Genomic DNA, 13,236 nt, shown 5'->3' on the forward strand with positions numbered 1-13,236 from the left:
AAATCATTTAATAAAATCTGGTAGTGTTTTTTGTATTCTCCCAAGTATTTTAATCTTTAATCGAAATACAAATATTATATGATTTTCGTTTATTCTAATATTGCTGCATTACATTTCTTCTGTTGGAGACAATTCAAACCGACAAACGCATTCGATGGCGTTGTGTTTGTGTGGTAACAGGCTACAATTTGCAAAACTTGGCAACCCTTGATTTTATGTTGACAAGTGGAACTCATATACCACAATTACAGGATTAACTTTAGTTTCGGCAAAAGAAAAATTGGAATTGATAAGTGGATTTTTCAAAAAGTTTCGTGATTAATTTTGATTTTAGACCAATGGCAACTGGCGGAGGAACGGTTAATATTGGTGCAGTGGGAGGTGTAGGTGGTGGTGGTGGGGCTGCATCAACAAATATTAATCTACAAACACTGCAAACTTTTCACCAGCGTTGTGGTCGTCGAATAACTCTGTCCAATGGAAATAGGACAGCTTCTCGCTCTGTTCGGGATTTTAGTCATGCCTTGGTATTCAGTTCAGAACCCTTGGTAGATGATGTTTTGTTTGAAGTGGTCATAGAACGAAAGGTAGGTGTGGGGATCTGTGGTGCTCCATGTAGAGATGTTTAACAAAGGATCTAATGATTTTGTTCTCTTTGTCTTTGTCTACATATTTGAAGAACCATTCATGGGGTGGTAGTATTGAAATTGGTGTCACATCTGAATCGCCTGACAAATTGGAACTGCCTTCCTGTGCCACTGTAATGCGTAACGGTACCTGGGTCATGTCTGGTATAGACGTTCGGAAGGATGGCCTTTGTCTGACCGAATTCTATGGTGTTGATTTGGAGACTTTAAATGTAAATGATCGTGTGGGTGTTATGCGTACATCAAAGAATGAATTGGAGTTCTATGTTAATGGCGAGTCACAAGGTGTTGCCGCCACCAATATGCCGAAGAATTTGTGGGCATTGGTTGATTTGTATGGGCGATGTGTTCAAGTGTCCATATGTCCTACGGATGGTAGTGGAGCTATTTTTGGTGTAAGTTGTATTTATTCCAAAGAAAGTCGGCATATTTATTAATTTGTATACTTCTGCTTAGGATTATGAAGAAATACCCCAACATACACAACAAATTGTTCAAAATATTGATGTGGATGTTACAGTAACCAGCTCATATACACCAAATGGTGGTGTACATACCGACGCCGCATCATCTTTGGCAAATTCTGCAATGTTATCTTCAGGTTTGTGTGCTCTTTCCTTGGGGAATCCTACCGCCTCCGGATCTATTACTTCATCGGTGGGTGAATATTACGATATGAACGATAGACTTAGATTCCACACCCGATGCGGATCTTTGGTTAAGCTTTTGCCATATTGTCGGTCGGCAGAGAGAAGACGTCCGTTTGATGAGTTCAATAATGGCGTCGTCATGACGCATAGGCCGTTAAAAGATAACGAACTCTTCGAAATACGTATTGATAAGTTAGTTGATAAATGGAGCGGCTCAATTGAGGTGGGTGTCACTACTCACAATCCTAATGTATTACATTTTCCTGCCACAATGACAAATATGCGATCGGGAACTATAATGATGTCCGGCTGTGGCATCTTAACAAATGGCAAAGGCACACGTCGCCAATATGGCGAATTTAATTTGGATGAATTAAGAGAAGGCGATCGTGTGGGAATGATGCGAAAGGCTAATGGCAATCTCCATTATTATATAAATGGACAAGATCAAGGAGTTGCTGCCACGAGAGTGGCATCAACATTGTGGGGTGTGATTGATTTGTATGGCATGACCATCAAAGTGACTATTGTTGATCGAGATGAGAGAGAACAACAGAATTTGGTTACACGAAGGAATAATTTAATTTCGACAAATAGTACATCCATAGGAGGAATGACGGCGAATGGAAGTGGAATTGCTAATTCGGCAGCACCTACACCGGTTTTAAGTTTACTCAGTCCAGAAAGTGAAGTGGCAGCCCTAGCTGATTCGGCTCTCACTGCTCCAGCAGGTAGTCAAACGAGAAATGAAGATCGTTTAACATTTCATCCAATGTGTGGATCGCATGCCAATGTTACACATTCAGGTCGTACAGCTCTAAGACCCAAGTATGTGTACATGTGCCTTAGCTTGGAAGAACTTTTTAGGTCTATTGATGTGTGTTTTTTTCAGCGCTTCCGATGACTTCAATAATGGAGTAGTACTTACGCGACGACCTTTAAGGCCCAATGAAATGTTTCAAGTTCGTCTAGAAAGAGTTGTTACCAAATGGGCTGGATCTGTTGAAATGGGGGTAACAATTCATTGTGCTGAAGAGCTGGACTTCCCATTCACCATGACCAATGTCCGGTAGGAAAATTATTCTCACTTTGAATAATCATTCCCATTTATGCTTATCATACTGTTTTTTCTAACAGATCTGGAACATGGATGATGACTGGCAATGGAGTCATGCATAATGGAATTACTGTAATTGAACAGTATGGCCAGAATTTAGATCGTTTGCAGGTGGGAGATCGTGTAGGCGTAGTACGTAAAGATGATGGTACTCTACATTTCTTTGTCAATGGTGTGGACCAAGGACCAGCTGCTTCAAATGTGCCCGAGCGTGTTTATGGTGTCATTGATTTGTATGGACAAGCAGCCCAGGCTTCTATAGTGGATACGTCGGAGTGTAACAGTCCAGATACAGGCAATTCCACAATATCCAATACAACTTTGTACAGTGAGACGCCTTTGAGATTCCACACGATACATGGCAAGAATGCTAGTATATCAAATGGTGGTTTGACGGCCTCTCGACCAAATTCTTTGGCAGAGTTTAACGACGCCATTGTCTTTAGTAATCGGCCGCTGCGACAGCGTGAACTTTTTGAAGTAACACTTGAAGAGGTCGTTAGGCATTGGTCAGGCAATATAGAAATCGGTGTAACTGGCTCCCGACCTGAGGATATACAATTGGCGGCCAATGCCACTGAAATGGATGCCAATGACACCATTATATTGTGTGGACCCATGATTTTCCACAATCGTAAAAAGTTGCGCTCCAATGTCTTGGTCGATCTCGACACCTTGGGAGTAATGCGTAAGGTGGGCGTGATGCGCAATGGTGACTTTATACACTTTTTCATAGATGGTGTCGATCAAGGGCCGGCATGCGAATGCCGTTCACTAAATATTTGGGGCGTTATTGATTTATATGGGCAATGTGCCCAGGTTTCATTGACCCAAACGCAAACAGTAGATATGCGTGCTCCCTATGCCACCAGCGAGAATTCTCAAAGTTGTCAAGCCACATCTGTTATTCAGCCAACTACTTTGGAAACCAAACATCGTTGGACCTGCATTTCGGGAAATGTAACACTGACGCAAAATTGGACAGTGGCATCTCGTTTGACTGCGTCGGCCGCTCTATCTCGTTGTGTGGTATTCTCCGAGCATCCCCTGAGTGTAGGATCACCTTTTGAAATAAAAATAGTGTCACATAATCCTTTGTTTGCTGGTAAGCTTATGATTACAGATTCATCAATATGAATATGTAAAAATTACATTGATTTTCAGGATGCCTGGCAATTGGTGTCACAGATCTTAATTTGCTGGATGACAATGTCCGCAAAAACATTCCGCTGAGTATTAAACGTATACCAGCCAACGTCTGGTATGCTTCGGGTAATGAGGTTCGTTACAATTCTACATTGCTACAAAGATCGATGACATCTTTGGAATGGTTACGGGTAGGTGATCGTATTGCCCTGGAATTAACACCAGCCAGAACGCTTCGTATTCTATTGAATTCCGAGGATATGAATATACAATTTCAAAATGTCCCCAATGTATGTACCCCCCATGCGTTGAAATTGTAAGATTTCTAACGTGTGTGTTTTTTTTTCATATGAAGGACGTTTATGTGGTTGTGGAGTTGCAAGGATCTACTATGGCAGTGCAGGTGATTTCTTCGCAAGGTCCCACATCACCTCTTAGGCCATTTAGTTTACGTCTTCAAGATTCCTTAGAGTTTGGGGTGGATCCTTTAAATAAACAAGACTCAATGCTTGAGTCTATCGAATCGGAGGCATTGATTTATGAATTTTCAGATATTTATGGTAAAAATATTCGGCTTTTTGATGAACATCGCTCGGCCATACGTACTCAATCATATAATCATGGTTTGATTTTTGTTACCAAACCTCTATGCAAGGGAGACAGTATAAGTGTAAGTATCGATTAGAAAGAATATGGGCAAGGAATTTATGTTGATGAACGTTTCAGATTAAAATCGATTCCATTAATACTAAATGGAAAGGTTCCATTGGTTTGGGTGTAGTTGGCCAATGTCCACAAATGTCTAGTGGTTCTGCTGTCTTACCACCGTCCATTATGCAGTGTAAACGGCCTTGTTGGGTGGCCACAAACGATTATATAAATATCAATGGTCAACTAATAGCCTCTAAATATGGTGAGGCCTTGGAGCATATACAACCTGGAACTGTTATAACCATGACTTTGACTCATGCGGGCATGCTAAGTAATTAATACAAGTCCATTCCATATTATATTCATATTTTAAAAGATTTAAACGATTTCAGTTATTATGGTTGGTTCGATTAATCTGGAAGATTTGGCCTCAGGTCTATCCAATCATGTCTACCCTGTGTTTGATCTCTATGGGAAATGTGAACGTATTACCATTATCACAGGTTATGGTGATATGGCTCGCAATGGCACTCCCATTATTGAGGAATCAACGGCCTTGGAAATAGATTCAATAGATCAGGATTCTAGTATACCACAATGTGAGAAAGCCGATTTGGAAGTACATGAAAAAGAAACGGAACATTCTTCAAGCATAAACACCAATCCTACTACAAGTGCTGCAATGTATGTCATTTATTATTGAATACGATGATCTCCATGTTACTATTGTAACAATGTTTATTTTGTCTTTAGGAATCGTTCTGTTTTGGAGAGTGTTTCTGAAAATCTACTACTAAATATGTCCATTAAAAATCGTACATTAGAACAAAATCGTACAGATCCCAATAGTTCGAGTTCATCATGGTAAGAATGCAACTACGAGAAAATTTGTGTTTTTGTAGTTACACAGAAAAAAAAAAAAATACTTTTTGTCCTAAATTACGAAATTAATTGATTCAAATAATTTTCAATAGAAATGTAGGAAATGTGTAGAAATGATAGTATCAATCAACAAAGTCAATTAAAAAAATCATTGTTCCAGTAACAAAAAATTATTGTTCCAATTATAAAATTAATTTAAAATTTGGACAAAATTTTTTATAGAAATAAAATTATGGCAAATAAAATGTTGACAAAATATTCTATAGAAATAAAGTTTTGATATAACTATCTATAGAAAAAACAAAATTTTCTATAGAAATAAAATTTTGACAAAATTTTCTATAGAAACAAAATTTTTTATAGAAATAAAATTTTGACAAGATTTTTTATAGAAATAAAATTTTGACAAAATTTTCTATAGAAATAACATTTTGACAAAATTTTTTATAGAAATACAATTTTGACATTTTCTATAGGAATAAAATTTTGACAAAATGTTCTATAGAAATAAAATTTTGACAACATTATCTATAGAAATAAAATTTTGACAAAATGTTCTATAGAAACAAAATTTTGACAACATTTTCTATAGAAATAAAATTTTGACAAAATTTTGTTCTATAGAAATAAAATTTTGACAACATTTTCTATAGAAATAAAATTTTGACAAAATTTTCTATAGAAATAAAATTTTGACAAAATTTTCTATAGAAATAAAATTTTGACAAAATTTTCTAAAAAATAAAATTTTGACAAAATTTTCTGTAGAAATAAAATTTTGACAAAATTTTCTATAGAAATAAAATTTTTACAAAATTTTCTATAGAAATAAAATTTTTGACAAAATTTTCTATAGGAATAAAATTTAGCAAATAAAATTTTTTGTTAAGTAGTTTTTTTGGTAAAATTTTCACCCAGTTTTGGTAGATTATTTCTGGATCGAGTGGCAACCGTGGTGACTATACCTTTAGTTTTACCATAGACCACTTTTATTGAATTTGAAAATGTTTAATATTTCTGTTTTTTTTTTATTACATTTCATTTCTTCCAGCTGTCTCCGGGAATCACTTCAGTTACAGCATACCACAAATCTCAATATACAACGAAGTCAAAGCACTCAACGTTTTTACAATGCACTCATCGCTTACGCAACTGCCTCACCAAATGAAAGCTTCAATGGTCCCTCCACATCGGCGGCAGCATTGTCATCTCCTGCTGGCGCTGTACCGCAAAACTACGATACTAATAAAGAAAATGATCAACCCGATGAAACAATGGGAGCCGTGGGGGGATTATCACCACGTGATCACGTAGTTTGTGAATCTGGCGATGATAATTTTCGTGGTGGTGCATCCAAAGATAATCCTCATGAATTAAATGAAGAAGCCAACCTGGCTTTGCAACAACAGCAGAGACAAGAAAACGAACAGGAAAACAGCAATAGTCTAGATAACAATAATTCCAATAATAATTTGGAATTACCTGGAGGCAATGTGGCGCCACCTGATATTATTGAAGCAAATGATTCTGGCGATGGCGATGAGGACTATATAGTCGATGTATTCAATGATCGTTTGCTTTTGCTGCGTCAATTACACCTTCAACGTCGCCAAGAACAACAACGCATGCAGCAACATTTACAATTGGATAACAATTCGTCATCATCTTCAACACAATTCGATAGTATGCAATCGATAGCTTCAATCGAACGAAAAGACTGTGAATATCTTAAGTTGGTGGAACAATTTCGAGCTTCCTTGGTACTACCGGAGAGTTTTTTCCAAACATCCATAGAACCCATATGTTTTTGTGCTCATTGTAATGCCCAGGCATCGGAGAAATTACATGGCTGGGTTTATTTCAAACTTAATCAGCAGACTGTGAATTCAAATTCCTCAACGCAGCATGCATTAGATGGGGACCTCAATGGCGATTGCTGGCTACCGCTGTTCTATATGACACGTGTAGACAAAATTCGAGCAATTTTAGATCATGGTCAACCACTGCCAATCGATACAAATGGCGAAACCCATTCACATACCAGTGGCAATCAAAAAGATGAGCCGGGTACACGTCTAGAATTGCATTTTACCCCCAATTCCACAGCCATTATACCGATTAATCAACAGCATAAATATCATCTCAATGGTCAATCATATAAAATCAATACTGCTTTCGAAGTATATGTGAGACGTCAGAGTATTTGTGCTTCATCGAAACCATCTGCCAACGAAGTAGCCAAATTACACGAGGAACGTCGTTCATCAACGTCAGATGTTGATTTGGTGACGGCAGGATCCTCATCTTCCGGAATAAATGTAGGAAATCATGCCGGTAATGATTTATATGCTGGTCCCTCAACATCACTTTCCTCGGCAACGATTGTTAAAGATCAGACATGGTTTACCAAAGAAGCAGGAGCTTGCGTAATAACCGCCTTGATATTAAAACTCGACAAAGTTTCATCAACAACAAATGATCAATTGCATTAAATTTGCCCATAGGCATGAATGAAATTGACAGTGTCCATATTTGATATTAAAAAAACCTACATACATATTATAAATATTTATATATCTATATTTATTTTACTATAATTTGTATTTGTATAAGAAATTAACCTTTTTATTGCTATTGCAGAATGCTCTATTTATTTATATTTTTCTTAAATGGTTATCCATTTTCGTAATCAAAATTATTTCTCTCCTTTTGTATGAACAAAGCACTGATTAGCTTTTAGTTTCTCGAATAATATACGTTTGTGTATACCGCTATTGTTCATTTATTTCTTTCTCAAAAATCACCTAAATATATTTATATAGTGTAGTTTAAATAATGTCATCACATGTATTCGTTGAACGTGTGATGTTTAACCCAGTGAAATTGTATAAAACCAAAAATAAATGCAATGAAGAATTGTGTACGTTTAAAAGGCGATCTTTGTTTGAATAACTTAGGAAATTTTGTTAAATTTTCAATGAATGTTTCCGAACAGTTTGAGAGCAAGTGAAAAATGCGGCATCAATGCGGAGGCTAAAGAAGTTCAAAGAAAGAAGCATCAGTTTATATGGAGGCTGTATATAATTATTAACCGATATGGACCAATTGTTGCAATCAATAACGACGATCCGTCCGGAATTGCTAAAACTAATTATTAAAGATGATCAAATATACTAAAAAAGACGAAGTATTAAAATGGTAGTTGCAGTGAACAAGTAAGTATACAATTTGTTAATTCTTTTTATATCCTCCACTATAGATACTAAATTTATCTTTCCGTTTGTAACACATCGAAATGACAAAATTTTCTATAGAAATAAAATTTTGACAAAATTTACTATAGAAATAAAATTTTGACAAAATTTTCTAAAGAAATAAAATTTTGACAAAATTTTCTATAGAAATAAAATTTTGACAAAATTTTCTAAAGAAATAAAATTTTGACAAAATTTTCTATAGAAATAAAATTTTCTAGAGAAATAATATTTTGACAAAATTTTCTATAGAATAAAATTTTGACAAAATTTTCTATAGAAATAACATTTTGACAAACTTTTCTATGAAAATAACATTTTGACAAAATTTTCTATAGAAATAAAATTTTGACAAAGTTTTCTATAGAAATAAAATTTTGACAAAGTTTTCTGTAGAAATAAAATTTTGACAAAATTTTCGATAGAAATCAAATTTTGACAAAATTTTCTAAAAAAATAAAATTTTGACAAAATTTTCTACCTCTTTTTTTCCTTATTTCAAATATGACCATGAAAATTCTTTTGATTTTATATAGCACGACGGGTCCTTATTATGCACCATACCCCTTTTCATATTCCCAATGTCCTTCTTGGATATAGGAACAATGGTATCTCCCATGTTTTTTTTTTTTTTTTTGGCAGTAAACTCTAATTGTTGCTGTTTGTTATTGACATAACCCGCATATTATTCCAAGTGGCCAATGGCCGCCTATTGGTTATGTTAACATAACCCATATTATAGTCATTAACGAACGATGGCAACAAATGTCTGTATGTGGGTATGAATTGAAAAGACATTGAGTCAATATTGGACGACAAACCCCTTAATATGAATGAATGTGGGAGTTACCATTACACTTGATTTTTGTCTAGGTGTGAGATTTTCTAACAAATCTTATAAGGTCTTCATTAACTATTATCTGGAGGTAATAAGCACAGACTTGGTAAAATAATTATGTAATTTTGAAAGCAACTATTAATCAAATCAAAGGGCAGTTGTAGCAGCTATTAATTAGTCATTGTTTTTTTTCGTTATGATCATTTAATATCGCTGATTATAAAGTCCCCGTCATCCACTCAGAAAACAGACAACGAAATATTATCGATTTAACTTTATTAGTTCATGAAAATTGTGTCAAAATTTTATTTCTACAGAAACTTTTGTCAACATTTTATTTCTATAAAAACTTTTGTTAAAATTTTATTTCTATAGAAAATTTTGTCAAAATTTTATTTCTATAGAAAACTTTGTCAAAATTTTATTTCTATAGAAAAATTTGTCAAATTTTTATTTCCATAGAAAATTTTGTCAAAATTGTATTTCTATAGAAAATTTTGTCAAAATTTTATTTTAATAGAAAATTTTGTTAAAATTTTATTTCTATAGAAAATTTTGTCAAAGTTTTATGTCTATAGAAAATTTCGTCAACATTTTTTTTCTTTGGAAAATTTGTCAAATTTTTATTTCTATAGAAAATTTTGTCAAAATTTTATTTCTATAGTAAATTTTGCTTTTCCTTTGTTGGTTAAGCTACTCTTGTAGTTTAGTTTAGTTTAGTCAACACTTAAAACCATTGTGTTGACTGAGATCAAAACAACAAATATGATTGAAGTACAAACCCACAATAAAACAATTAAGGAAAGTCTAAAGTCGGGCGGGGCCGACTATATTATACCCGAGTATATTATACATCTAAATTTTCGATACCATATTACATCCGTCAAATGTGTTGGGGGCTATATATAAAGGTTTGTCCCAAATACATATATTTAAATATCACTCGATCTGGACAGAATTTGATGGACTTCTAGAAACTCTATAGACTCAAAATTTAAGTCGGCTAATGCACTAGGGTGGAACACAATGTTATAAAAAAAATATGGGAAACGTTTAAATCTGAAGCAATTTTAAGGAAACTTCGAAAATTTTTATTTATGATTTATCGCTCGATATATATGTATTAGAAGTTTAGGAAAATTAGAGTCATTTTTAAAACTTTTCGACTAAGCAGTGGCGATTTTACAAGGAAAATGTTGGTTTTTGACCATTTTTGTCGAAATCAGAAAAACATAAATATGGGAACTATATCTAAATCTGAACCGATTTCAACCAAATTTGGCATGCATAGCTACAATGCTAATTCTACTCCCTGTGCAAAATTTCAACTAAATCGGAGCAAAAAATTGGCCTATGTGGTCATATGAGTTTAAATCGGACGAACGATATATAAGGGAGCTATATCTAAATCTGAACCGATTTCAATAAAATTTGGCGCACTTGACTACACTACTAATTGTACTCCTAGTGCAAAATTTCAACCAAATTGGGGTAAAACTCTGGCTTCTGGGGCCGTATTAGTCCATATCGGACGAAAGTTATATATGGGAGCTATATCTAAATCTGAACCGATTTCAATAAAATTTGGCACACTTGACTATAGTACTAATTGTTCTTCTTGTGCAATATTTTAAGCAAATTAGGCTAAAACTCTGGCTTCTGGGGCCATCTAAGTCCATATCAGGCGAAATATATATATATGGGAGCTATATCTAAATCTGAACCGATTTCTTCCAAAATCAATAGGGTTCTATTCTGAGCCAAAACACATACTTGTGCCAAATTTGAAGTCGATCGGAATAAAACTGCGACCTAGACTTTGATTACAAAAATGTGTTCACGGACAGACGGACATATATATATATATGGGAGCTATATCTAAATCTATATATATGGGAGCTATATATAAATCTGAACTGATTTCTTCCAAAATCAATAGGGTTCTATTCTGAGCCAAAACACATACTTGTGCCAAATTTGAAGTCGATTGGAATAAAACTGAGACCTAGACTTTGGTTACAAAAATGTGTTCAGGACAGACGGACAGACGGACATTGCTATATCGACTCAGGAGCCCACCCTGAGCATTTTTGCCAAAGACACCATGTGTCTATCTCGTCTCCTTCTGGGTGTTGCAAACATATGCACTAACTTATATACCCTGTTCCACAGTGTGGCGCAGGGTATAAAAACAAAACACGAATGAAAATTTTATTTCTATAAAAAATTTTGTCAAAATTTTATTTCTATAGAAAATTTTGTCAAAATTTTATTTCTATAGAAAATTTTGTCAAAATTTTATTTCTATAGAAAATTTTGTCAAAATTTTATTTCTATAGAAAATTTTGTCAAAATTCTATTTATATAAAAAATTTATGAAATACCTCTTACTTGGAGAGGAAAATTTCTATAGAAAATTTGTTCAAAATGGTATTTCTATTTTGTCAAAATGGTATATCTATAGACAATTTTGTCATAATTCTATTTATATAGAAAATTTATGAAATACCTCTTACTTGGAGAGGAATATTTTGCAAAATAAAAAAAAACTAACTCCGATTTCTAGAGCAACAAACCTCTTCCATCAATTGCATGAATGATTATAAAATGGAAGGCAATAATTAAGGCTGTTTTTCACAAATGATTTGAAAAAAGCCACACAATAACCAATATGCATGTAGCCATACTAAACATATTCATACATACACATACCCACACACATAGTTAACAGGATCAAATTTTAAGCAGAATTGTTCAAATAGTAAATTGACTTTAAATTTTTCTATAGAAATAAAATTTTGATAAAACCTCTATAGAAATAAAATTTTGACAAAATTTTCTTTAGAAATACCATTTTGCCAAAATTTTCTATAGAAATACCATTTTGACAAAATTTTCTATAGAAATAAAATTTTGACAAAATTTTCTATATAAATAAACTTTTTTTCCATAGAATAAACTTATGGTAATACATTTTTGACAAAGTTTCCTATAGAAATAAAATTGTGACAACATTATCTATAGAAATAAAATTTTCCAAAATAAGATAAAATAAGAAAATGTTCTCCGAAGTTTGGTAGATTATTTTAGGCTCGAGTGGAAACTAAACTTTTAATAGAAAATGTTTGCAGTGTTAACACACACATTCACACCCACACACACAGTGGTTGTTATGTGCACGTGAGCATGTGTGTTGTAGTAAATATATTTATATTGCTTATAAACTTGGCTTGTATGTATTGTATGGCCACCATTATTAATTTCATTATTGGTTTGTTTTATGCATTTATTAAAAATATTTACATTTATCATGCCCACAGAGACCGGCTACACTACTGAAAAATTCAGTAGCACTAGGTGAATTTAAAGCAATGAAGAACTTTAATATAATCCTTTATCCATCGGATATACAACGTACATGACACGAAGAGTTTCCAAGTTCACACTGATATAAATATCTGAAACTAAAAATAGCACATAAATTATATTTGTTTTATGGTCAGCTTATCATATTGTTTACAAACCACCAAAAGCATTTGTGTGTGAGGATTTTTTAAAGGAAAATCACAAGCTATGGTTGCCAAGGTCAAATACCTTAGAGGGAAAAAATGATTGTGTACAAAAATTTGACTTTTGACCCCGTCCAAAAATAACATTATGCTCTTGAAACATGTTTAGGGTGATCATATTCATTGCCACAATTTTTTTGTTCTCGGCCCGAAAACTTTTTTCACAATTAGAAAATACATGTTTGTCACGATAATTAAATATTCTAAATAAGCATGTTCAAACTTGGTGTGTATGTGTGTGTGTGTGTGTGTGTGTATATCTGCAATATTAGCCACTACTGTGTTTTTTTTTTTAACTCCTATTGTGAGGGCGGAGCATGTTGTCCAGTCATCTAACATTTCGGTATGAGTTTATTCCACTTTGTCTTTGTTTGTTTACATGTCCATATCATTGTAACTACAACGTATAGTGTGTGATGGAGTCTTTCGACAATACCCCAATACAAGCGTCTAAGTCTCCTGGGTAATCGACTGGGATTGAG

General features: G+C 33.8%; 1 protein-coding gene across 1 annotated transcript; it reads left to right on the top strand.

Annotated features, from left to right (window-relative positions):
* The first annotated feature begins 234 nt into the window (after positions 1-234).
* Positions 235-8,028, top strand: Neurl4 (neuralized E3 ubiquitin protein ligase 4). The gene is made up of 11 exons (XM_075304366.1): positions 235-587; positions 680-1,042; positions 1,104-2,125; positions 2,190-2,366; positions 2,435-3,519; positions 3,579-3,850; positions 3,916-4,230; positions 4,287-4,542; positions 4,604-4,895; positions 4,965-5,075; positions 6,145-8,028. The coding sequence occupies exons 1-11, from the start codon at positions 339-341 to the stop codon at positions 7,583-7,585; spliced, it is 5,583 nt and encodes a 1,860-aa protein (XP_075160481.1). The 5' UTR covers positions 235-338; the 3' UTR covers positions 7,586-8,028.
* Positions 8,029-13,236: the final 5,208 nt, after the last annotated feature.

The sequence above is a fragment of the Haematobia irritans genome, chromosome 4, assembly GCF_050003625.1.
Source record: "Haematobia irritans isolate KBUSLIRL chromosome 4, ASM5000362v1, whole genome shotgun sequence".
In the NCBI taxonomy this organism is placed as follows: domain Eukaryota; kingdom Metazoa; phylum Arthropoda; class Insecta; order Diptera; family Muscidae; genus Haematobia; species Haematobia irritans.